The 26,329-nt window shown below is 46.2% G+C and overlaps 1 protein-coding gene across 7 annotated transcripts in view; it reads right to left on the reverse strand.

Moving 5' to 3' along the window:
* Positions 1-26,329, reverse strand: part of dock7 (dedicator of cytokinesis 7) — a 54,764-nt gene that overhangs the window by 958 nt on the left and 27,477 nt on the right. The window contains exons 20-49 of one of the 7 annotated variants that reach the window (XM_079739840.1): positions 25,471-25,702; positions 24,566-24,730; positions 23,656-23,825; positions 19,839-19,928; positions 18,672-18,767; positions 18,453-18,593; positions 18,010-18,123; positions 17,584-17,751; positions 16,703-16,842; positions 16,160-16,329; positions 15,704-15,876; positions 15,253-15,435; positions 14,681-14,816; positions 14,320-14,416; positions 13,637-13,654; positions 12,328-12,424; positions 12,042-12,176; positions 11,756-11,908; positions 11,139-11,297; positions 8,911-9,011; positions 8,494-8,686; positions 7,927-8,070; positions 5,813-5,944; positions 4,880-4,894; positions 2,404-2,529; positions 2,230-2,319; positions 1,348-1,584; positions 920-1,063; positions 544-650; positions 147-314 (exon numbers count right to left, since the gene is read on the reverse strand). In XM_079739840.1, coding sequence (XP_079595966.1) covers positions 147-314; positions 544-650; positions 920-1,063; positions 1,348-1,584; positions 2,230-2,319; positions 2,404-2,529; positions 4,880-4,894; positions 5,813-5,944; positions 7,927-8,070; positions 8,494-8,686; positions 8,911-9,011; positions 11,139-11,297; positions 11,756-11,908; positions 12,042-12,176; positions 12,328-12,424; positions 13,637-13,654; positions 14,320-14,416; positions 14,681-14,816; positions 15,253-15,435; positions 15,704-15,876; positions 16,160-16,329; positions 16,703-16,842; positions 17,584-17,751; positions 18,010-18,123; positions 18,453-18,593; positions 18,672-18,767; positions 19,839-19,928; positions 23,656-23,825; positions 24,566-24,730; positions 25,471-25,702 — 4,094 coding nt within the window. Of the gene's footprint in view, positions 1-146; positions 315-543; positions 651-919; positions 1,064-1,347; positions 1,585-2,229; positions 2,320-2,403; positions 2,539-4,879; positions 4,895-5,812; positions 5,945-7,926; positions 8,071-8,493; positions 8,687-8,910; positions 9,012-11,138; positions 11,298-11,755; positions 11,909-12,041; positions 12,177-12,327; positions 12,425-13,636; positions 13,655-14,319; positions 14,417-14,680; positions 14,841-15,252; positions 15,436-15,703; positions 15,877-16,159; positions 16,330-16,702; positions 16,843-17,583; positions 17,752-18,009; positions 18,124-18,452; positions 18,594-18,671; positions 18,768-19,838; positions 19,929-23,655; positions 23,826-24,565; positions 24,731-25,470; positions 25,703-26,329 lie in introns of all 7 variants that reach the window. The other 6 variants (XM_079739836.1, XM_079739841.1, XM_079739839.1 and 3 more) reach the window with 6 other exon arrangements.

Raw genomic sequence — 26,329 nt, forward strand, 5'->3', positions numbered from 1 at the left:
ATATTGCTCTTCTCCTGACCCTTCTGCAGGGCGAACTCAAATCGCCAGCAGAATGGGCGTGGCTACCCAGTCTAGGCTTATAGCCCAGTGGGAGGTATCTGTGAGTTGACCTGCAGTACAGGCTTATAGCCCAGTGGGATGCCTACCTATGAGAGTTGACCTGCAGGACAGGCTTGTAGAGCTGGGGTATCTTCCTGTTGATGAGGGGCTGCAGCGCCTCCTTCAGGCGGTGGTAGTTCCTCTCCAGTTCCCTCTGGTACTCCTTCTGATCGGGACCAATCAGGCTCTTGTTCTTACGCAGCGCGTCCTCGCACCTGCGTAACAGACCGGAAGTCATGATTAGGTACAATGATAGGACTACTACCAATGAATCAGAACATGTTCTGCACTACTGTTTGGAGGGATCATGGGTTAGAGTTCAGTGCATGATGATGATACCCATGTGAAATACATTTAGTTTTCATGTTAAAATTATTATTGTTATGTGTGACCATTTTTGTTTGGATGGTTATGGTCTCCAAAGGCATGTTCCAGGGTTCATACCTCTTGGTGAAGTCCTTGAAGCAGAGCCGTAGCTTGTTGTGGTGTCTGTAGAGTTTGGGGTCACTGGGAATCTCAGACAGGAACACCTGAGCCACTTCCAGAGGGCCCTGACAAATACACACAAACACATTACTGTAAAGCACCGTCCCATGCATAAGTATATGCATGCAACTATCAATGCCCTTAATAAACCCGGCTCTTTACAAATGCATATTGCAAAGTAAATATAAAAAAACTGATTGATTGACTGTTACACAAAAAAAATCAGTAGTTCATTCATATCATTCAAAAAAGACAAATGCAAACGATAAATAAAAAGTTTTATAACTGGAGATATGGATTACAACGTAGTTGTTTGAAAGGAGTGTGAGATGACCTGGTTGACCGTGGTGCCCACAGAGCCTTGCAGGACCATCTGCAGCATCTTGGCGTCGGAGGGGTCCTGGTGGGTGGCGAAGGCTAGCTCCTGGGTCTTCTTCTGCATGTCCTCGATGGCTACCTCCATGGGCATTGATATGATCTGAGACACCCAGAAACATTTGGTGGTTCGGTGTTGGTACTAGTGTGAGTGAGCATGCTAAACACACGCCGATACAAACACCAATATCCAAAATTATAATCCACTTTTGATTAAGTACTATATGAAAGGTGGAAGTAAACATTTCGGTGACCCATGGCCTTTTCGTTATACAGGCTCTCAAACGGCTCGGTGGACACAGTGTACACAGTGGGGGTGTAACTCAACGGAGAACCCCAACGGAGACGGGATACGAGCTATTTTAAAGACACTGCCCACTGCTGTACCTCCTCCTTGTGTATGATGTTGATGCGGGTCTTGATGTAGGGGAAGGCATGCGAGGTGGTGAGGATGGTCTTCCGTTTGAACTGCTCGTGGAGGTCGCCGTGCGCACGGCCGTCCAACGTGAAGGGCGTACAGTAGACAAAGCGCCGCAGGTTGTAGTTCTTGTCGAAGTAGGTGATGCGGTCCTTCATCTCGTACGTATCGAAGAAGGGCTCCACGTACGTGATCTGGACGTAAGCCTGAGGAAGTCATTGAGAAAATGTTAAAGGTCCCATATTATATCATCAGGTGTGAGTGTGATTAGCCATTTCATGCCGTTTTGAAAATCTGTCACTTCTGACATCATAGATGTATGACAGAAAGTTCAGTCTACCAGCCTACTCAGGGGACTGGAGCAAAGGTGACTCATCTATCCGTCATACATCTAGGTGGACACGCCCACTTGTGATGTCAGAAGAGGCAAAAATTCAAAACGGCTTGTAATGGCTAATCACACTCACACCTGGTAGTATAATGCCGGACCGTTAAGACCTTACAGGCGCATGAAATCCTTGGAACTTGATTTAGTCGTAAATGTCTTCCTTGGTCCGATCTCGTTTTTTCAGTCAGAGTTGAAGGTTACGTTAGACCAGCCATTAATAATACAGACTAATTAGTGGATTCCTTCCTGATCCACCCTAAAGACACCAACACTATTGCATTTACTTCCGAGCCTAAATTATCAAATTGGATTTCTTTCGCTAAAGCTTGGTCAATGTTTATGCAAAATAAGCAGAATCCATTAGGATCAACTTACTACAATGGTACACTCTCGAGAACCATCAACTCATTTAGACAGGTCAATGGATATGGACGATGCCCCTTTCATTTGCCATCCCACAAACCTTGTTGGGGTCCAGTTTGCACTTGTCTACAGGGTTGGAGTCCTTAATGACTTCAACCTGTTCTTCACCAAAACGCTCCCCGTAGAATCCCTGAAGATAACCAGAGGACAGGACATATGTTGGGTGGAGGCCAATAACCTGACATAAGGCATGAAAGATTATTTGAATGTTTACCTCCAGTCGGTGAGAGATCTCTGCTAGTTTGGTGATGGCAGGCTCTTTGTATACAAACTCCTGCTCATCCAAGTCTCCAAACTTGGTACCGTAAAATCCGACTCTGAAGTACGTACCAAACATTCTCTTTCCATGCTGAGGAGAGATGAAGTGTGAGTCAATGAGAAGGTCACAAAAGATGATAAGACCATGCCTAAATTACATAATAGCGTAAAGTATTTTGAAGATTACGTAAGGATAAATGTTGAAAAGACCTCTGGTTATTAACACCCTTTTGATACTCCCTTCACCCAGGGTTTCTTTCTAGATTTTGACAAATCATATATTTATCTATTTTGTTTAATGGGGCAATGTACAAACATTAATGTCCCCATTTGATGCCATATATCAGATTATAGCATCATGCTTATTTGCATATGTAGTCCCTCAATATCACGTGTCCATCAACAGAGCTCTAAACATTCTACATTCAATTCGCACACATGCATTCCTTCATCATGTCCAGTTAAAAGTATCCAACATCTCTCCATGTAAAAAGTGGGGGTTCAGTATTCCAGCAGTCCGAGTTAGAAGGCCCAGGCTTCCATTCATCACGCCAGGTCTTTAAATCTTACAGTGCTACCGGGGTGAAGTGGCAGTAAGTGGGAACAGGTTTCAACACAGGTTTCCTCTCGAGTTAGCCGGCGTGTTCGACAGAGGAGCATTCACCAAGATCCTAGCCCAACCTAACTTCACTAGTATACACAGGTACACTTGTAGAACTGGGTCAGAAAGGCTTACACGGACGTATTCCTTTTGCTTAAAAATCCAAATGGGCTGAAAGGATATCGATTATGACAGGACTGGTGGAAGACAGGAACTCTTAGGGTAAGGCTATTTCTTTTGAAGTATGAAAGTCAAGTCAAAGTTTAAAAGGGTAGTGGTTAAGGAGACAGTTCTGGGTGAGGAAATGTGTGTGTTTGAATATTTGATGAACTATAATATTTTCTGTATTCGTATGCATTGTCAGAAACATACTGTACATCCCCTTGGCATAATTCATCATATTTAGGAAGTGTAGGAAGGTAAAGACTAAACCATTTCACAAGTACCAACAAAGAAAGGAAAACTGGCTAAAAGTCAGATTGATTTATCTCCCCATCTTCAGGATTTCTGGATTGACTTTCCATGAGGACTAGGGCATCACAGGTCATTTCCATTTCCATGACATGGAGTTACATGCTCAAGCCCTCAGTTTGTAACCTTCAAAACTAGGGAACTTACCACAACACACAATTAAGTATAGTGGGAAGGTTCGGCAACCAGGAACAAAAACCAAAAGGAGAAAACAGAACACATTTTAATCAGGATCGCCTATCTCCAAAGAACAACAGAAGAACGACAAAGACCAAAAAAAGTCTAAACAACACATTTTTGGTGATGAGGCTAAGACAAACACAAAGCTAGTGTGGAGGTTCTGGATCATGCCAAGGCAAAGAAAGAACATTTAAAGAAACAAACAAAAGAAAACTAATCAGAGTGGGGAAAAGGTCCCATCACCCCTAGAAACAGGCTGTTCAAGGGGGTGGAACTGGGGTGCGGTTCCAGATGGAACGAAGAGTGCTCTGTCCATTCCATGCAATAACACGCAGAAAATACATAAATAAAAAACACATGTTAAGAAGCTGATAGCAAAAAATAAAAAACAATGAAAAAATGTATATCAGGGATTGACTTAGTTTCAAAATCAAAATGAGGGGGGATTATCAAATGGGCCAAAAGATAATAATTGGTTGGTTGGTTACTGTGACTTGGAAGGTTTATTTATCATGATAATCATGGAATTTGGATCCAGTTGTGGATAAATAGTTTGACTCCAATTGGACTTCAAAAGACATGGCTGAGATTTAATTGTGTGTGAAAAGACCAACCTACGGCAAAAATGTCAAAAAAAGGGAGAAAAACTAATCAAAACGAAAAAATGACAAAAATGACAAAAATTGACTCAAATCCTGTGGTTGGAGCAGGTGAGATAATGAGAAGATGAGGGCGGCCCGACAGCGTGGGGGGTGCAGCCCCGGACTGAGAAGATACGGGAGTTTTTGGAAAAATGGCGTATTTCCCCCCGAAGAAGAGAAACCGTTTGTCGTTAGTGTCATAGGCACGATGGCTCCCATGCATGCCCCATAGGCACGGTCACAAACAAGCTAAAAACAAGACCCCCCCCCCCCCCCCCCCCCCATCCAAATACTGGGGGGCTTTGCTTGTCCTGTACAAGTCAGGGTCCCTGAGGTTGGTGGGGGCGGGTGTTGAGTTTGGGGGGCAGACAGTCGGCATTGTCCGCAGGTGTTAATGGATGTATGGATGTATACGGGACGTAGAAAAGGAAGCGACAGAGCGCCCGCTGCTAGCAAAACGTAAAAAGAAAAAGAGTGAATGATAAACGACCAAACAACGAACAACTGAGACCAAGCAGAGAACTGCAGGAACCACCTACCTCCCAGCCAGTACTCTGTGTGATGAAGAGAATACAGGAGAAACGTGAACGCCTGGACGCACCACCACAAACCCACCACCACACCCCCTTCCCCGCATACATACAAACACTAAACAGTACTCTTCAGCACCTGGTCTTGGAATCAAAATAGCAACAGGGGCCGGTGTACAACGTGCAGGGGAACCGTTTTATTAAGGTCACCCTACATATTGACACACACACACACACACACACACACACCTCATTTGACAAAGATTAATGTACCCCTTTCCAAAAATCGAATGAATATCGCAGCCAAAAGAGTTACTGTATATTCTATTGAATCAAACACAGTATAACATACAAGAAATAGTTGAATACAAAAAGAAGAAAAAATACAAAAATAAATTGTGTCAAAGTGCAGTATCATCAGATTCTTCTGATCCTACTTCTGAACTACTTTTCCCAGAACAAATCTTTTCATTTGCAGTGACTTGAGCAGAAACAAATGTCCCTTTGTAGTTCAATAGGTAAATATTATTCCCGTCGCTTCAGCAAAGTCATATTTGAACCTGCTGCCCTACTCTTGTAAAGGAAACTTGTTAAAGCACGCAACTTAGTCACAGTATTTCCACTTCATGCAAGTCATTTGATCATACCCTTAACATGAAGCGGACACTTGAGCCCATACCTCAGTGGAGGGTTTGATACACAAACAAAGTCACAGTTTGCGTTGAAGAACAACCAAAGCATAGATCTTTGTCAATTTAGCAGAAACTAAAACCCCATTAATACGGTCAAATAGGATTATCAACATTATGTGGGCTTCAAATAGACCTCCAACAGGGAATAGTCATTCTATTGCACCGCTGTGGGGGGTGTGGTTGCTGTTACTCAGAAGGGGGGTTGGGAGGTGTGTGGGTGTGGGTGCTGCGATGCAGACGCTTGATTTACCTGGTGGACGATTTTGCCAAAGGCTTCCTGCAGTTTACCATGTATGGTGGCAAGCTTCTTGGCGTCGCGGTTGGCCTCGTGGACGGGGATGAGCACCTTGTACACCTCGTTGACCGCCTCGTACATCCCAGCCTGGAGAGGAGGATGGAGGGGGAGGAGACACTAGATGGGTCCCAGTAGCCATGAGGGTCACCTCCAGAAATCCACACATGCAGCTAGGTCATTCGAAACAGGTGTGCTGAACTGCTATGCTGCATGAAATGACTCTTGCTGTGGGTTGACCCACAGTATAATCTGGGATCCAGCGGTCCTACTGCATAATAGCAGAATTTGTGTGGGGAGACGGCACAGATTCTGAGCTGGAAACCAGAAACTGCAAGGGGGCGGAGTTACACCTTATTTCCTGTTTCTTCATGGATTTGTAGAAATATAATTTTAAAGGGGACATATTATGAAAACAACACTTTTCCTGGGATGTTGTTTTGGGTCTCTGGTGCTCCCACACGCACACACACACTTTGAAAATAGTCTGTACATGATTTTTTGAGTAAAATATGCATTTCTGAAAGTACCCCACCGACAGTTACCAAACGAGCGAGTCAGTTTCTGCGCCCCCTCCTACGTAGGAAGGTGGCACACTTGAATGTTACCTCCCACTTCCTTACTCCCCTCCAATCAGAGCATAGCTAAGATTTTGCGGACCAGCAGACGAGCAGCTCCGGCGGGTGGAACTCGGCGGCAGCCCGGCAGCTCAGCTCCGGGAGTACAATCCCTTTCTCTGCCGGACTGCTGCCGAGCTTCAGCGGCAGTCCGGAGGAGGAGAGATGGAGGGGAGAGGGATTGTACTCCCGGACCTGAGCTGCCGGACTGCTGCCAAGCTACCCCCGCTGGACTGCCACCGAAGCTTCAGCGGCAGTCCGGCTGCCGTCGAAGCCGCCCGGCCGCCGCCGAAGCTTCGGCGGCAGTCCGGCAGCGTACTCCGGGAGCTGAACTGCCGCCAAAGTTTTCCGACTGCTCCGGCGGGTGTACTCCGGGAGCTGAACTGCCGCCGAAGCGTGCAGGTCCGGCGGGGGGAGCTCGGCGGCAGTCCAGCAGCTCAGCTCCCGGAGTACAATCCCTTTCTCCTCCATGTGGCGGTTCATGGACTTCAGAGAGTCAAGGCCAAAGTTCCTTTCCCCCAATTCTTCTCAACCATGGCTGAGATAACCCCCACTACGAGTCTTTACTTTTTATAGAAGTACCAGAGACGTCAGACGCAGTCTTTATGATTCATAATATCATCCGAGGCGCACATAGCTTTTGAACGTGATATTATATATAATATTATATAAATACCCATATATAATAATATTATTATTATATTATACTATATTATATAGATATAGAGCTCCAGGAGTCTGCAAACGGTAACAATCCCTTCTCCTCCATGCTGTGGTTCAGTCTGACAGCTCATTGGTCAATGGGCAGCAGCTCATTTGCATTAAAGCTACAGACACCAGAAACAGCGCATTCTGAAGGGCCTGAAACATAGGGGAATAGCGGTAGGCAAGATTTTTTTTCCTAAAAGCTATTTCCAGCAAACAGCTTCAAAAACATGTTTTCTGGAACTCAAACACTATGTTTTACTTGTTGGGTATAGACCATAATATGTCTCATTTAAAGAAGGTTTATTCTGAAAGTACAGGGTGTTGATTTGAAACCCGAAACATGAGTTTACTAGTTCTGAGCTTGAAGTTCACCGATTACCGGTTCACAGATTCCGCCGGCAGCAATATGACAGGTTCAAACAAATATGAAATGAATGGAAGTGAAACGCCCGTCCACCAAGATTTGAGCTCATCATTTTATATTATGCTAACGTTTGATTTGTGGGAAATATAATGTATAATAGCTTCAATTTTTGTGTTGCATTGAAGCTATTATACATCGATATCGATTTACATATCGATAGACACATGATATATTCACATATTTAAGGATGTTAACGTAAATACATCAAGGAAAATGTACATATACTATATAAAATGTCCTCCCTTCAGTGCGTGTGTAAAGCTGTTGTAGGACATTATCAGATGCTGAAAGATACTGATGATGTATTCATCCATTCAACTCACCATGGAGAAGGAGGCGGCGGCCTGCTCAAGGAGCCCTACCAGGCCCGCCTCAGTGAAGTACTTCCCTGAGCAAATGCCCTCCTCGTCGGGGGAGACCACGTCGTCAGACACCGCCGATTCCTCCAGCACGTTGGACGACATGTTCTGGCGGGAAGAACAGGAGAGAGAAAATTAGCAAAGAAAACATGACAAAAACATGAGGATTCCAGGATGAATTCCAGGACTGTGTTAACAAAAATCAAAAGGCCAATTGCCCATTTTATTTACAATTGAAATACACAATTTACTATAATACTAGTATACATGGTTCAAGAGCAAAACTAAACAACAAATTTGGTGGAAAGACAATTCAAGAAATGTGGCAATAGGCTAAGGCATGCTTTTGCTCATCCAATACACGGTTATCACAATAAGTACCATCTTAATAAAAACACTTATTGTGATCCTTTGAGAATCTCTGCTGAACAAATCCCACATTTACTGCCATTTCCCTCCACATCGCTGTATTTATCAGGACAAAAACACAGAAAGACCACATTGGACGTTCCCCTGGGAGAGATTGCTGACCTGGAAGCTGACGCAGCCGACAGGGAGATACTTCCGGTCCTCCAGCATGCTGAGGTACTCGGCCACCAGGGCGGCGCTGTGCACTAGACACTGGGCCGCCTCGGCGTGGTTGGTCCGCTCTGTGTGCTTCCCCGCCATGTTCTGCAGCCAGGTCAGACGCAGGTCCGGGGACGTCTGGTAACCCTTGGCGATCCTGGGGGGACACGAAAGGTCGGCAAACGAAATCAACACCGCAACACACCACACAAACAGGCACAGCTTCTCTGCAGACTAGAACCTGTTCTCAAGGTCTATGAGTATCAGTGTGTAGTAGTAGTTCCTATACAGGGAATAATCACATCTATGATGTGATAGTACCTGTACATCAGGTCTATGATGTGATAGTACCTGTACATCAGGTCTATGATGTGATAGTACCTGTACATCAGGTCTATGAGCATCTCGGGGTCTTCCTGGTGCTCCTTCATCTTCACCGTGTCAGACAGGATCATGTGCAGGTTGAACACAAGGTCCTGTACCTGAGGGTACCAAACACACACACACACATAAATATCAGAAACATGCACACAAACACACATATACATATACGTTTACATATCCATACATATTTAAATATATTAGGGCTGTCAAAATTAGCACGTTAATAACGCGTTAACGCAATCTTATTTTAACGTGATTAATTAAAATGTACGCATTAACACACTTTTTTTATTGTTTAACTGTGATTTTGAAAGGTTTTGCCCACAGAATGTCGACATTAATAATGGCGATTAAAATGATCAATTGTTTGACAGCCCTCATATATAGATTCCTGCACAGCTGAAGGATGCTTTAGTCATCTCCCTTTTTAAGAAGGGTGACAAGGTGGACTTTGGGAATTCCCGCGGTATTTTCCGCCCAAACAGAGTTACTACGGATATGATCTTTGGTGCTCAGCAGTTGCAAGAAAAGTGCGTGGAACCGAATCCACCTTTGTGCATGGCCTTCATAGACCTCACAAAGCCTTTGACTCAGTCAACCGTGAGGCCCTCTGGCTGGTCCTGGCAAAAATCGGCTGCCCAGAAAAATATATCAGAGTTCTGCGGCTGCTGCACGACAACATGTCTGCCACTATACTGACTGGTTCTGGAGACGAAACTGAACCCTTTCGGGTCGACACAGGAGTTAAGCAGGGATGCGTCATTGCTCCATTGCTGTTCTCCATCTTCATTGCAGCCATCCGCAATGAAGATGGCTGCATGAAGATGCCACAGGGAGTCGAAATTATGTACAGGAATGACGAACTCCTGAACATCAACAGATTCAGGGCTAAAGGTCATACCACCACTGTATCACTGTATCACGACTGTAGCATCACAGAGCCGCAGTATGAAGACGATGATGCTATTGTAGCCCTTTCAGAAGAAGACCTACACTGCACCTTGACTGCTTTCGCGAGAGCGTACAAACAGCTCGGTCTGGCCATCAACCTCAAAAAGACTCAAATCCTCCATCAGCCACCACCAAACAGCAACACTCCCCCAAACATCTCCATTGACCACACCAGGTTGAAAACTGTGGACCACTTCCCATACCTAGGCAGCCTTCTGTCATCTGAAGCCACCATTGATGAAGAGGTAGACCAGGGTCTTAGCTGTGCCAGCGGGGCATACTCTAAGCTGAAGAAAACGGTCTTTGAGGACCGCGACCTCCAGTCAAAGACCAAAATTCTGGTCTACAAAACGGTACTGCTCCGTACTCTTCTGTATGGGTCAGAAGCCTGGACCACATACAGCAGGCACTTGAGAGAACTTGAGGCCTTGAGTCCATCAGAGGTAACTACAGAGAATCCTCAGGATAACCTTGAAGGTTCGACGGACTAACAGGAGGAGGCTGGTATCTCCACCATTACTGCCATTATCGCCCAACACCAGCTCAGATGGACTGGCCACGTGATTTGGATGCCTGACCCTCGCCTCCCCAAACAAGTCCTCTACGCACAGCTTGTTCAAGGAAAGCGTGCCTAAAGGAGGCCAAAAGAAAAGGTTCAAAGATAACATCAAAGCAAACCTCAAGAAGTGCCACATAGGCCTTAAGAGCTGGGAGGCCACAGCAACAAACAGGGCGGTCTGAAGACAACTTGTCCAAGACGGAGCTGTGCAGTATAATGACGATCTCCATAGTGCTGCAGAAGCCAAGCGCAGACGCAGAAAGGTTCCACCCAAACCCACAATCACCACTGCCCACCCATGCCCACATTGCCCCTAAATATCCCATAAGGACCAAGAAGGAGGACAGACGTACTCGACTTTGTGTGTCTGCCGATGATGCCGATGACGATGCCACACACACACACACACACACACACACACACACACACACACACACACACACACACACACATTGAGAAGTTCAAGGGGATGATTGAAATCGCATTTGATGTAGATGCTCGCGTTTTTTTGTTTTTTTTGTTATCCCATTGTGTTGAATTACTGTATTTATTTATTTACTTAATGTACTGCAGTGTTTTACTGGTTGTTTGACCGGCTGTTCATATCTGTTGTGCATTTGGATTTTATTTTTTATTTTTATATGTTGTAATCAGGACATCATTGAAATAGAGAGCCGGCTCTCAATGGCCTTTCCCTGAATGAATAAAGGGGTACCTGGTCAGGGAAGGTGGTCTCCCGGAGCTCCAGGTCCTCCTCGGCGTAGGTCAGGATGGTCTTAAGGGAGCGGCGCAGGAACTCCTCGTTGAAGTTCTGGGAGGTTCCCACAAGTGACGACAGAGACATGGTCACCTGCATCTTCACCCTGGCAAAGTTCTGGAGGAGGAAGAGGAGGAGGAGGAATAGGAAACAGGCCTTGAAATGAGGGGAAACAGGACCCTTACATGGGAGAAGAGAGCAAGACTCTCACGAGACCAGAAAAACCCTTGCTTGATATAAAAATAACAATGAGGATTGCATTATGAGAAAAATATATTTTTAATAGAATTTTTAACTATTCTACATTTAAGCAATCTTACCAAACAGGCAAGTGACATTCAAAGATCAAAGACAGGAACGAGGATGAGTTTGTGTCAGATTTTAGTATAAGTTAAGTAAATGACAACAGTGTGCTAATGTGTCTGATGCCAAAACTCGCAATCCCACATTTCATCTAGGTCCGGGGAATAATTACATTCGATCGTCATTAAATTAAGATATCGCGAAGACATGCCCTAAAAATGATCAAATATGACGTTTGAAACATCAGTGAGAAACAAACTAAATGTGCTTACATTGCCGATCTCAAAATTCTGCCTCATAAGGAGGTAGAGGGAGGCGCTGGCATGGGCGCGGATTGTGCTGATGCTGCTGCCACAGCTCCTCAGCAGCCTCAGGCAAAGGTCTGCACACTGCTCTGTCTCCTCCTCAAACAGCAGCTCTGGGAACTACACACACACAATACACACACATTAGAATACACACACACACACACACACACACATGAATATACACCCCAATATGCACACAAAGCAAATATATACACAGATCATTTCAGGAGTTTGATGAGTTTTCCTAGACCTTTGACACCAGGGCTCTCTGTGTAGCAAAGCAGTGTTGCAGGTAGAGGGCGCTCTGGTTGCAGGCCATGCTGTGGAGCAACACCTTCAGCACCCCACCCAGGATGCTCTCCTTGGTCTCCGTCACAGAGGCCGTCTGCACGCACACGCACACGCACAGACACACACACACACACACACACACACACACAATGTTACCAGCACAGGAAAAATTAATTTCCTCGTTTGAGATTGACATAAAAACAAAGACTGTTGTTTGTGTTCAAGGCATCAATACACACACATACCTGCACAACGATCTCCAGAGTATCCAGAATTGTAAGATTGGCTTCTGTTGCTAGGTTACCGTCAATCAGTGCTTCGTGTTCCAACTCTGCTCTTGTCCTGGGAAACGGGGACGTGGTCAAGGAAGTAGCTGTCAGACATTATTCCTTCAAAACAGCCCGCATCTTAACCTTGGGGAGAACCTCTGAATCTCACACACGCCCTGGGTCACCAAAGTGTTTTGCAGTCGTTTATGTAGAGCCTAGCTTCTTGGGAAAATCCACTGTTACGCAGCAAGACACTGTCTCTCAACCTGCAATGTCCTCAAGGGGTTTATCAACACAACAGGAGCCATGGGCCCACGACTTCCCCGTAACGTTGGGTTAGGGAGCGGCAGCAGAAGAGAATTAAGGAGGCTATCTTCCCGTGAGGAACAGCAGAAGCCACTGCATTTGTTTGTTTTGTCATTTAAAAAAGTCCCATGGCATGCCACCAGGTGTCAGTGTGATTAGCCATTACAAGCCGTTTTGAAAATCTGGCTGTTACGTGTGACGGATACATCAGCATCGCCTAATCACACTCACACCTGGTGGCATGTCATGGAACCTTTAAGCGTTTTCTATTGAAGGAAGTAAAGTTCTCCACATTACAAGCCATTTCTACAGGCAACACACACTGCAGAGCATTTTAGACACAGACAGCCCTAAAATGTAATTTTCCATCATAACCAATGACTGGAAAGTTTAATTAAGTAGAAGGCAGTTACTGTTATGACAGTTGAGAGAAACACATCTTAGTAGTGAAGTTCGGTCGATGGGTCACGACGACTCAAAGTTAGCCTTCACATTACTAAAGCAGCACACCAGACCCAGGCTGAAGAGACAGGGCCCCAAAACAAGAACACACCAATCAAACGCAATGCTACCCCAACCTCAAACCCCAAAACACCAGTAACAAGGGGAAGGCCAGGGACAAGGGAGAGACAACCAGGGATGGGGAAAACGATCTTACGATACATTCATGTACATGAGGAGTAAGAAAGGAATCCGAAAGAGGGATGAAATGAATATGATCATAAAAGTCAAACCACTTTCCGAGAGGGCTGAAGTTTAGGACATATAAGTCAGTATTATTCAAAGTAAGGTAGTAGCGAATTAACACAAAAATAGTGGAAGGGCTGTGCAATAAATTTAAGGCTAATGCATTGAATTGATTTCTTCCCCCTTTTCGATCTCCTGAAGTCCCATATGTCATTGAACGCACCACGTATCAGCAGGTTTAAAAAAAGCGTAAGGGGAGGAGGGCACACTGCGGGTGTTTACCATACAATACCTGATAGATCTGTGGCTCCTACACACACACACACACACACACACACACACACACACCCACACACACAAGTCATCAGAACAAGAAATTCCTTGTTGCCTTAATAAAATGATAATTCTTCACCACTCCAAACGGAAAACCAAAATATAAGAAAGATAAATGAGAGTTATATGTAATGCATGGAATGATTGTGTTTTGATGGATGGATGGTTTCTAAACCAAAGCGGGAAATATCTATTTTGAGGGGAAATAAGCTCAACATCACATGCCTCTCCGCATTGCAATGTAAAACACAATTGGAAAAGATAAGGGAGACTTATCTCCACTCTACAAATAGTGCTTCTTGATTTCCTTTCCGTGAAGAGTTGCTCTTGGAGCTCACCCAAGTGAAGTTACTTCACACAGCACGGCCTCAAAGGGCGTTAAGGCGCACACTTCTCCTCTACTCTAGGGTGACCTAGGCTGTTGTGTTCGAAGGAGAACTCAAGGAGCTAGAAACTTTTTCAAAGAGTGAAGGTTGATCCCTTGTGTCAGCATCGTAAAATAGGTATAAAGCATGTTTCCGGTGAAGTTGCAAAGGTTACATTCAAGACCAGGGGGAATAAGAAAAATCTTGAAAATAACGGTAAAATACTGTGTTGTGGAGGAGCTTGTATTGGGGGACAGATGAGAACCAATGAGCGTACTTGTCCATCTTCTCGCTGTTTTGTCTCCAGTGGGTCATGTCCTTCCTCCAGCGAAGGTTCTCCTGGCTACCAAACGCACTGCCCGATGGACTCCTCTCTGTAACATGCACACACACACACCATTGATGACTGTTAACCATAGACATACAAAAAACCCTACAAGCTCTACAAAGACACTGAGGATTGACTGAATGTCTGTGCATTCCTGTTTAGGTGTGGGCGGAGCGAATTGTACATTGTGTGCTTTTGAATAATCAACATCCCATGTGACTTCAGCTACAGGACATCGTGTGCATCCTTCCCATACTATAGCCACTAATCCGCCCACAAACCCACACACCCACGGCCCCCGGCTGCTCACCAAGCTGCCCGCGACTGCGTCGCACCATCTCCTGCCTGGCCCCAATGCTGCCCAGTATGGCCTCCTCCAGCTTGGCCTTCATGTCCTTGGACTTCTTAAAGGTCAAGCTGTTCATGCGCTCAAAGGCCTTCTTGCCCTGCATGGTGAACACAACATGGGCCTTGGTTCCAACAGACAGTGATGGGTGGAGGGAGTAGGATGCAGGGGGGGGGGCAGACAAACAGACAGACCGACAGACAGACAGACAGGCCGACAAAGGGACGGACAGACAGTCGGGCGTGCAGAGGGAAAAAAACACGACAAAGGATTATTTGGGAGCACAGCTCTTGAGCTAAGCAGGTAAGTGGGAGGAAACGCAGAGAGAACTAGCATAGCGTAGCACTAACAAAACTCCTTTCTAGATTACATTTTTAAAAAGGAGATGGCACAGAAGTTACAGTGCAGCAAAAAACAGATCACAGCAATCCCAAGCAAACAGATCAAATCGAGCACCAACAGAATCCCATTTCAGGCAACGATGGATCAGATCCGAGCCACGGTGATTTACTGCGTTGCCATCCATTCCCTTCTACCTTGTACTCGAAGCAGGACACGCAGAGGTAGAGCAGGTCCAGCAGGCGGTTGAGCTGGGACACCGACAGGTCTGTGAACCACTTCTGCAGCACCATCTCGTCGGCGTTCTTCAGCACCCACAGCAGGCAGATCAGCAGGCTGCGGCTGGACTCCGCAGAGAAGGTCCCGTGCTGTCGGCCAGTCTGGGGAGAGGACGGCGGGGAAGAAGAGGAGGAAGAGTGAGTTAGAGGGTAAGCGCACCTCTTTCTGCTCTGTTGGAATGTGCGTAATGCAGCAAAGCAAATCAGTATGATGCTGAGCGTTCATTAAAGACAATAAGGATTTACTAGCCTACTTTTTTTTTTTTATGAAATCAACGATAATTCAAGTTAATTCAATTTAAATATGCTTTAGTCCATTGTTCTATTAATTTCCTCTGCCGACCAAAAACGTGGTTATGTTGTCTACTACCTGTGTGTTTAGCAGGAAGCTGCTAGGCCTGGACATTGGCGGGGCGGCGGAGGTACCGGCTATCGCCATGGCTACCGTCTGGCTGATCAAGGCGTCTCCGTCGGTCTCCTCGCCAGAGCCTCCCGCAGCGCCCCCTTGTGGGCAGCCTGGGCGACCCCACTGAATGTGAGACTCTGCTCAGAGGAACGGGGGAACAGACAAACATTTCAGAAAAAGGAGGGCTGAAATGACCTCATGACCCTGATTGTAACACTGAATGGTTTTGATTGTGGGTCTATTGCCCTATTCTTCTACAAAGCATGATTACGTAAATTCTTTAATCATTCATCCTTATTTGTACACCCCGGTGACAACGAAAACCCCACAGTAAGAGCATTCCGCTAAACACCATGTGCAACTATTCAAACAGGAGTCACCCGGAACGCCGTGACGCTCCGAGCTCCATAAACCCCGAACCTGTGAAGTCGTGAAGTTGCGGCAGCGCCTCCATGACAATGCCGATGAGCGGCAGGTACAGCAGGGCCACCCGGGCTTTGACCTCCGGGTCGGCGTAGCGCGGGTCCGAGTCGTGGCTGGACAGAAGGTTGTGCACCACGTTCACCACCTTCTTGTGCAGTCCGAACATGCTGGGGAGGGACACCAGGAGAGGGGGAAGGTCAGAGAATGAAGGACGACGAGGACGGCCAAAGCATTGGGCAATCTGACACGTTAAGATAAAAAAGACCCGGAAAAAAAAGACAAAAGCATCGATCCTTTAAGTGGTCCTACGTGAACGTGGACCACTTGTACAAGGCGTTGACAACTTCAGTGTCTTCAGCTTGTTATCTCGACCATGCAGGTGCTAGCCATCTCTCAACGCAATTGTCTTGCTAGGGCGTTGATTGTCAGAGTGACTAACAGTCGTCTGCCATCGACAGAACCCCACCCTTTGTTATAGCCCTGGATTTAAGATGGCATGGAGGCCCTCCTCGATGTGTCTGCTTCTATGGGGCTACTTACGCCTCATTGTCTGGCTCCAGGATCACAGACAGCTCAGACAGCACCAGCCCAGCCATGAAGTGCTGCTCCCGGAATGGGATAGATAGCTCAAACATGTTGGCTATCTTCTGGTCCTGGACATGCGTTGAGAAACCAGAGCTCTGTAAGGTAAAAAAATAAATAATAGTAAAAATGGTAAATGGTGGTTGGACTGCATTTATATAGCGCTTTTTCTGTAACCAGTGGCCACCCAAAGCGCTTTACAATATTGCCTCGCAATCACCCATTTATACACACATTCACACCGACGGCGGAGTCAGCCCTGCAAAGGCGACAGCCAGCTCGTCGGGAGCAGTTAGGGTTAGGTGCCTTGCTCAGGGCCACCTCGACACTCAGCTAGGAGGAGCCGGGGATTGAACTAGCAACCTTGCGGTTACCAGTCAACCAGCTCTACCTCCTGAGCTACAGCCGCCCCAAATTATAACAACAAATAAGTCACAAAACAACTAAAAACATTTGCAGGTGGCTTTTGGTGTTTTGGGTAGAGGAGTGTCGACGGTTAAAGTATTTAAAAATATGGAATTTGGAAAGGAAATCTGTGAAAATGCCAATAATACAAACAAAACACGATGTAAGAGAGGCGATGTTTTCAGGCGCTTGCACATTGACCCTTCAAACACCAACACACACCAACATTGCCGCAGCGTGCGGGGTGGGTGTTGGTTGCACATGACTCGGTGTTGGTCCGCTCTGGTCAACATCGTGGGGTGCTGCTGTTTGTTGGGCCGATGTGCGCATAGCTTTAAGACACGTTGTGACATGAACCATGATTGGCGGTTGAAAAGCGAGTTAAGGGGCTGTTGAAGCCTCCCTTGATTTTACATCCATGTTTGCACCATCACCTGCGAGGTGGCGGAGGAGACGGAGGGGGAGGGGGAAGCGGGCGGGGTGAGCAGGCTGCAGGGCAAATTCAGGGTGACGTAGTGCTCGTGGCTGCACACAATCCTCAGGAAGTCCAGCCTCAGGGACTCCAGGGTGGGGTTCTGCTGGGCGTACAGCTTGAGGGATACCTAAGATAAGATAAGATGGACTAACTTCATTCATCCCAAGTGAGAATGAGGGTGTCACAGCAGCAAGTACAGAACAGTGAATAATACATAATGAAAACAACAAGATAGCTAAGAGCTACAGAATAGTGAAATATTATAAAACCACCATTCAGAGCGGAAAAACCTTCAGCTTTCAATTCATAAGACATATTGCGTGGATCGATAACATCGTCAATCTTTTGTACTCACAAAGCGAACCATGGTAGCAGCAGCACTCACCTGTTTCCAGTAGGTCTTGATGAGGCTGAAAACAAAGCCCCGGTCCATGACAGACAGCAGGTCGTTGAGGAAGAAGCCCAGGCTGGTGTTCAGCCTTTCCACCAGCTCCAGGTCCTGATGGCAGGGCAGAAGCCACGTTCGACTGCATTATTTCCGGATACGATGTGTTGATATGAAACTTGACTCGACTCACACCCACACACAAGTAGACTGGAAGGTGGTCTCCAATAGACGGAATGCAATCGGTTATCTGATTTTTTGTAAGAAAGCATAGCCTCTTGAGACCATCCCGAGACCGGCCCGGCCTCGATTCCGTAGAAAGGCTTAACCAAAAATGGGAAGATTGCTAGGATCAAGCAGCACACAGGTGGGAAAGTCTCAGCAAAATGCATCACACAAAAAGACAAGTATGTACTTATCACTAAGCGTGTGTGAGGGGTCACCTTCTGGTAGCGAGAGACGATGTCGCCGGCGATGGTGCTGACCAGTGCGGTGATGTCGTCCATGAAGCGCTCAGGGAAGCGGTTCTTCCTGGGCGACTCAAGGCGCTGGGCGAAGTATAGGTGGTGGATGATGCTCTTCACCTGGGGGCCACAGAGTCTACAGTCAGACACGCCCATGTCTGACTTCAAGCCCGTTCATTTTTCGGGGGCAGTACTCACCATGAGCTCGAAGAAGAACCAGGCCTGCTGTAAGGCCCCCTCGCGCACGCTGCCGGTGCTCACTACCCACTGCAGGGCCAGCTCCTCGTGGAACAGCTGGGAACCCCGGGAACACAGGGGCAGGTGTCAACGGTGTTGAGCAAGGACAGACATCGGAGGAAAGAGAGAAAAGAGTGAGGGATAGTGAGTGCTTGACAAGGCCAGACATCCTTATGGAGGGCTACCCTGCCACACTACATAGAGTGTCGGTCAATTGCTCTGTTGATGCTATGTAAACAATCAATATAGTGATGGGTGTGTGTTGTTCCGGAATTGATTGACCGTCACCAAAAGAATATGATCAACTTACAAAACACACAGCGTTTTTTATAATCTGAAACCCGCCTGGATAACAATTTTGTACGATTTAATATTAAAGATGAAATTAATGTTTCAATTATATGAACCTCCAAAATGATCTTGTTATGCTACTGTGACTCCTCACACCAATCAAAGAAGTTTGACAAAAACAAGTTGACAAAACCCCCTGGTGTGTGATTCAGTGTTTACATAACACCGCAAAGAAACAAAACAATCATGAGGACAATTTTCATGGCACTTTGAGATTCTTTAACAAAACCATTAAAATGCACGATTCTCTTCAAGCAATTGCTTCACAACATAAATGTATACGTCTTCTGAGATCTTGTCTGGGGATTTAGTTTCAAAGCAATTATTGAATTGGTATAATGAAGAATATATAAAGAATCTGCTAAATAAATTTGCAGAGAAGAGAGGAAAAGTGCTTTTTCTTGGTTTCTTTGGAGCTTTCCCCAAATAGATGCAGCAATACATACAAATCCAGTGGCATTTAGTGTGCAGGCTTACATTCAATCAGTAGTTTAAACGTTGACATTACATCAAATCAAAAATAAATATTGCAATGTCAAATTACAAGTCACACATTCAAACAAGAGGCAGCAGAGCATTGACCTTTGGCAACAATCACCATGACGCCACAATCACCAAAGAACACCGGAACATCAGCCCACGCGACCGCAGACCCAAACAACGCACGGACGGGACAAAGGAAGCACGCAGAGAGAAACAAAACCAAACACAGGTAAAACAGGAGAAGGATCAGGGGCTCATGGTGGGCTCCTTTCCCCTGGTGCAAGGGGGCTCTACCTTTTTGGTGGCCAATCGTCCTGTTAAAGACTGCAAGAAACTGGCGCTTTCCGTGTGCGAAGACATGCGATTGCCAGAGCGCTCCATGGCCTATGGGTGGGATGGATGGTAACAACAAGGTTAGTGGAGGAGCAACGGGACCGCAGATGGACTCTGCATACTTGGTGGTGCTTCTGCTGGGGTCACACACACACACACACACACACACACACACACACACACACACACACACACACACACACACACACACACACACACACACACACACACACACACACACCTCGTTGTCATTAATCAGACAAACACATAGGACAATGGAAAGTTTGAGGGCATTTAGTATTTACAGTTTGTGCCCACAGGCCTCAAAGAGGAACCATCACCTATTTACTAATAATAGTACCACTTTATACGCCTGTTCTGTGAAGAATTGGACCGTTTACTTGACTGAGATTACAGTCAATAGGCGCATCAGCAAATCAAATAATAAAAAAAGTTTATCTTAAATTAACACTTAAAATATTTGTATCAATAAAAATACAAAAACCACATAAATTGTTGCCGCTCCTCACATTCTGATGGGTGCATCTACATTTTCACTATTACTCCTAACATTTGGAAGTTGGAAGTCCCGGTGCCACAAAGTAAAAAAGGATAGTTTGAGTCCTGAACAAATTTTTAGAACACGCGTATGAAGACCATATGAAGTAAACAGCAAGCGTTGACAGCTCCCCTTTAAGGCATTGTCAGTGCGACCCAAATGTGAGGACAGTCCAAAATGTTTAACTGATTCAAGTGAAAGGCAAGGCCTCCTTTTAATCGATGTGACAAGCGGCAGGTTATGACCTTTTACCAAAGCTCTTCCTTCCTTTATACAACACCACAAACGCAAAATGTCAATCACAGCAGTTGGTCTTGCTGGCAAACTCATGCAACTCATGCTCCGAGCTCAACCGTATGCTGAACCCCCATGTCGACATGGCTTTTGTTTGCTTATATGTTAGGTAAAACATTCCTCAATAGGTGTTGTACACACGTTTATGATGCAACAAATCACAGACAAGACAAGTGAAGTACACAAACGGCACAAACACATGCACACAAGAGCCAACGCGCACATACACACACGCACGCACGCACCTCCAGCCAGTGTGAACTCCATGCCATATGATGTGAGGTTATGAGGAGATCATGCAGGGTTATAAGGTAGCCATGACGCTGGTTAAAGGTTAACAGTAATAGGAAGAAGGGGAAGGGATTTTCTGATATTATCTATGCCTGCTGAAGGACATTACACCACCATCTCCACTACCTTATGTGTTACAGTATGGCATGAATAACCAAAAGAACAGTATGGTATTATGGAATACTTTCATCCATGACTAGGCTGAGGACTTTTGGAGTGAAGAAGGGATGATGTAAACTATGATGAATGGATGTGGACAACATGATGCTATTGGGTGGGAAAGGAGGGAGGTGAACACACGATAGGTGTGCAGATGATAAGTCATGGAGGCGGCTGTGACTCCCATGGGAGGGGCCTGAGGGATCATGTGAGGGATCATGTGAGAGCTCATGGGAGCGGTGTGCTCTCGTGTGTAGATGCGGTGGCCTTTTCACATTTTGGTTCTCATGGTTTTGCCTTTTGTTGTCTTGAGAAGGGCCCGGTTGGCCGCGTGTTTACATTCTGTGACACTGCAGATCGGTCGGATCAATGAGCACTAAGAAGAGGGCCGTTTCAGTTCATGCCTAAACAAGGAGTGCCACCGTCTTATTAGGAAAACAACGGTGGTGCCCAACTGGAGCAATCTATGGAGCAATCAAACAGTTTTTATCCGAAATAGACAGAATAATGATGCTAAAAGATTAACAGAAATCTGCTCAGAAGGATTTTCAGATTAGAATTAGCTTTTATCCCAACCGTAGTTTACCAGGGCAAAGAGAGCACGGATGTTACTCTGATAGGCTGGAGTTTTTGAACAATACTGCGCTCATATTTGGAATTAAATGGCTGCCTAGCCAAGGACAGAATGTGGGTCGCTGAGTGTTTACAGAGAGCGTGACGACATGACCACGAGTCACCGAAATGTGAAATGGCCTGGTATCCTTCCCCCTAAATGAGACTGCTGTGAGTTTTGTATGTGTAGCTAAACAATTAAAATATAGGGAGGACTGTTGGGGGCATGGAACAACCTGTATGGTTTCTGGAGCGGACCCGGGGCCGGTTCCCCAGGGAGCCCCCTTACAGCCCATGGTGTTCACCCAAGAGTTGGAGCGGTCTAGGCCCTAGCGTGGGCAGGGCGCCAGGGGTCAGAGGTCACAAGCAGAGAGGCAAGGGAACCGAGCGAGCAGTACAGAGGAGGGGGGGGGGGGGGGGGGGGGGGGAGGAAACAACCACAGGTTAAGAAAGGTAAATCATAAGACATTCACAGTGTTCAGGGCAGACAGTAGAGGGCTCCATTAGGAACATAAAATGATGGTGGATTCAGAGGATCTGGCTATCCCCACAAGAGAGAAAGGGTAGGGTAGGGTACCGGTGGGGTCGGTTGGGGGGGGGGGTCTCGCCCTCGCTTCCCCTCTTATTTGGTGAAACATAAGAGGGGAAGCGCCCTCGCTACCCTCTCGGACAGAGGGTAGAAGAGGGCATGTCTCAGAGCAGTAGAAGCAGAAGTGACCAGTCATTGGACCAGGGGTAGCATCCATCGCACTACTTAGATTGTTTGATGTTAGGGAGGAACCTTATCACACCATGCATCAGTTAGTAGTTATTCAGAAGCATTCATATACATGATAAACAGAGGTGTTTCTGGGAGGAAAAATATCATTATCAATATCATAAAAGAATACAAAAATCCGCATTTTTAAAATAAGCAATAATTGCCTATGTATAGCCTTGACAAATTGTTTATCGAAAAGGCATAAAACAATCTAACTTTATTATGTAATGCACAGGCTGACTGTAACACTATCAAAAAAAAGTTCGGACTAGCATACTGTCCCCTCCGTGTGTGTGTGTGTGTGTGTGTGTGTGTGTGTGTGTGTGTGTGTGTGTGTGTGTGTGTGTGTGTGTGTGTGTGTGTGTGTGTGTGTGTGTGTGAGGTGGCTGTAACAGCGGTTAAGAAGATAATCTGTCCTTGCTGATGTTTGTCGTTGTGAAGTACAGGGTTTGCATGTCATCACTATGTACATCCGCCCCTGACTTTGACCAGGGCTGTAGACTTGGCACTATAGCCTTTGTGATGCATGCATGCAATAAATGGCCGGAAGAATGTTCTCAATGTACACATAGCTAGGATTGACTAATGCAGCCCAATTAGATCCAGGAATATATTAACACCAGCATTTTCATATGTTGGCCTGTTGAGAAATGTACTCAGGTAGCCTCTGGTTGGCCGGGGTCCAGAATCAATACAGAACGGGCTTTCCACTGGAACAACGTGCCACCCTTTAAAGTCACAGAGCTTCCCCTCGTCGGGTAGCCACGATCAGTAGATTTGTCTTAACATTGTCAACATTAATTGATCGAATTTTAATGTTCGATTAATCGTTTGAGTCATTTACCAAGTAGAAATAATAAACATTTGCTGCAGTCTGGTGCATTTCAATTCAAATATTTGCTTCATGGATCATTATAAATAAATCATTTTCTTGGCTGCTTGTCAGATGAAGCAAACACATTTTTAGGACAACCTTTGGACGTTAAAGTATGTACGCAACCCCTGCGTGTTGCGTACAAGATGTACGGCTCCCTAATGCAACACCAGTAAGGGGCTGAACGGACGAACCGAGCTGCCGTCGCACCCGGGTAAAGAATGCCCACCTTGCTGCCGATGATGGAGCGGACCTCGTCGTCGGGAGAGGTGGGCGTGCCCGAGATGTCCGGGTTGCTGTTGCTGAGGCTGCGGGAGCGGTTGAGGTTGAGGCTGGCCGGGCGGACCGCCGAGCGGGCCATGGTGGCGTAGTGGACCGAGCCCCCAAGCGCCCCCGGACCTAAGCATGGAAAGGTAGTACGGGGACGGGGACGAAGAGGAAGCCACAGGGTGCGTGGTGACTAGGATGCATCAGGAGTTTCGAAAAAAAAAACAGATCGTTTCAGTTCTCTAAACATTTCACAGCCAACACATTTAACGCTATTATGAAATATATGGGCTTTGATGGGCTCTATGTGCCTTTATGGACAGGGTCGTGAAGAGAGACCTGTCAACCTGATTACGCTGATCTAAATTCATAGTGTTAGTGAGACGCAGATGGATGTGAGTCCAGTTTTATCTCAAACATGATTTAACCATTGATGGATTTCCCTAGCAATAACCTTGCAAGTACATTTGGAAATACTATAACAACATTATACTCACTTTACCTAAAGAACAATGATTTAGAAATGTAGCAGGATAAAAATAAATAAGGGGGGAGGTGTGTAAGGCCGTGGGCCGTAGGTACCTGTTGCGTCGGTGTTTGTGTCTGTGTTGGCTATGCGGAAAAACAAGTGGAGGAGGGTGGGGAAATAAAGAAGGAAGGAAGAACAGAACGACAAACGGAAAAAAGAACACGAGAAGTAAATAAATATGAGGAAAGAAACATGAGCGCCGCGGGCCGAGCCAGAGTCGCGGGTAACGACAGGTGAGAGAGAAACCAAATCAAAAGACATAAGAAGGGAAATAAATTGGATGTGTTTGAGCAATGGGGAGGGTGTGGTTGGGGGTGGGTAGTTGGGACGGGGGCTAGCCTACCTGGGGAGGGGGAGTTGGGATCTGTGTGTGGCAGGCGGAAGACGTAGGTGATGTAGGACGACAGGAGGCTGTTGCGGCCATGGATGTCCTGGCTGCTGTCCAGGTACTTATGGAGCCGGTTGACCACTGATGCCATGACCTCGAAGGAAGCCTGGCCCAGGTTCACTGCACGACAGACAGACAGACAGACAGACAGACAGACAGACAGACAGACAGACAGACAGACAGACAGACAGACAGACAGACAGACAGGCAGGCAGGCAGGCAGGCAGGCAGGCAGGCAGGCAGACAGACAGACAGACAGACAGACAGACGCCAGATTACAAGATGAATCACAGAGACACAAAGATATCTAGGCACATATCTACAGTGAAGCTATTTAAGCAAACACTCAGCGACAAATGGTAATTGTAGCTTAGTCAGTGCCATGAGGCTGTTAAAGTTTTATTAGCCAGGCCTAGAGGCATACAATGTCAACACATCACTGAGAAACAGGCCATTTCCTTGGGCTCTGTGTAGCAGTTTGCTCACCACACAACCTAGCAGGCGGAAGTTAAGGGGCTCACGATCCTAGAGTTTTCCCTCAATTACTAATTTAAATAAATAAGGAGCAGTAAGCAGTTTGTCCTTCTCCCTTGGATGGCATTTACATCATGGCATCAATATTACATTACATTTTTCGGGTTTTTACATTTTCTTTCGGGAAGAACAATTATTTTATTTCCTATGGACTTTTGAGACGATTTAAGGCATTGTGGAACTGGACAGTCCCGGTATAAATCGCTGTTATCTTTGCACTTGATTTTTAATCAATTATAGTTTGTCTTTTCTCTGTTGCCCTTGTATGTCAAGTGAATCCCAATGAGACTCAGCCGGGTCAATAAAAGGTGACATCAATGAGTTACCTATCTGCCCTGCGATGACAGGCGGCCGCACCACCATCAGCACCAGCTTGTCCAGCAGCAGGTGGAGGAATCTAACGACGGGCTCCAGCTGTGAGGAGCTGATTGCCGCGATGCTGGTCTTAAGCTCCGCCTCCAGGTTGTTCTCCATGATGCGCATGTCCCCGATCCTCACTGGGAACATGTGTTCGTCCAGCGCGTGTACCAACGCAAAGAACTTGTCAAGGTACTGGTCCTGGGGGGCAGACGGAGGGGGTAAGGATGGGTTGTAAGCAGGGATGGGCAAAAACAAAAACAGACTCATAATAGCGATTATTCTCTTCCATAATTCGCCTCCTACAGAGGGCACTATAGTGTATTCGCCATTAGTAATTTGAATCAACTATGTTCTGTTCTCTTCGACCACATGAATGAAAAAATAATGCCAGACCTGTAAAAACCTGAACCCTAATGTTAAACTATAAGAATTAAATTAATTTAAAGGGGACATATTATGAAAACAACACTTTTCCTGGGATTTGGGGTGTTGTTTTGGGTCTCTGGTGTTCCCAGACGCATACAAACTTTGAAAAGTTTGACTCACTCGTTACCAAACGAGGGAGTCAGTTTCGGCGCCCCGTCCTATGTAGGAAGGGGGCACATTTGAATATTACCTCCCACTTCCCCACCCCCTCCAATCAGAGCATAGCTATGATTTTGTGGCCCAGCGGACGAGCACTATGGAAAGCCAAGAAGGCCATAATCCGGCCCTAGAATGGCGCGGTAAAAGGGCTAAACCGGCCAGACGCCGGCCGGAATCCATACGGAAACCGGCCGGTTTAAACACTTTAAGCCGTGGCTTAGACGCATTTAGCCGCGGACG

Source organism: Pollachius pollachius (genome assembly GCF_949987615.1).
Source record: "Pollachius pollachius genome assembly, chromosome: 7".
Classification (NCBI taxonomy): domain Eukaryota; kingdom Metazoa; phylum Chordata; class Actinopteri; order Gadiformes; family Gadidae; genus Pollachius; species Pollachius pollachius.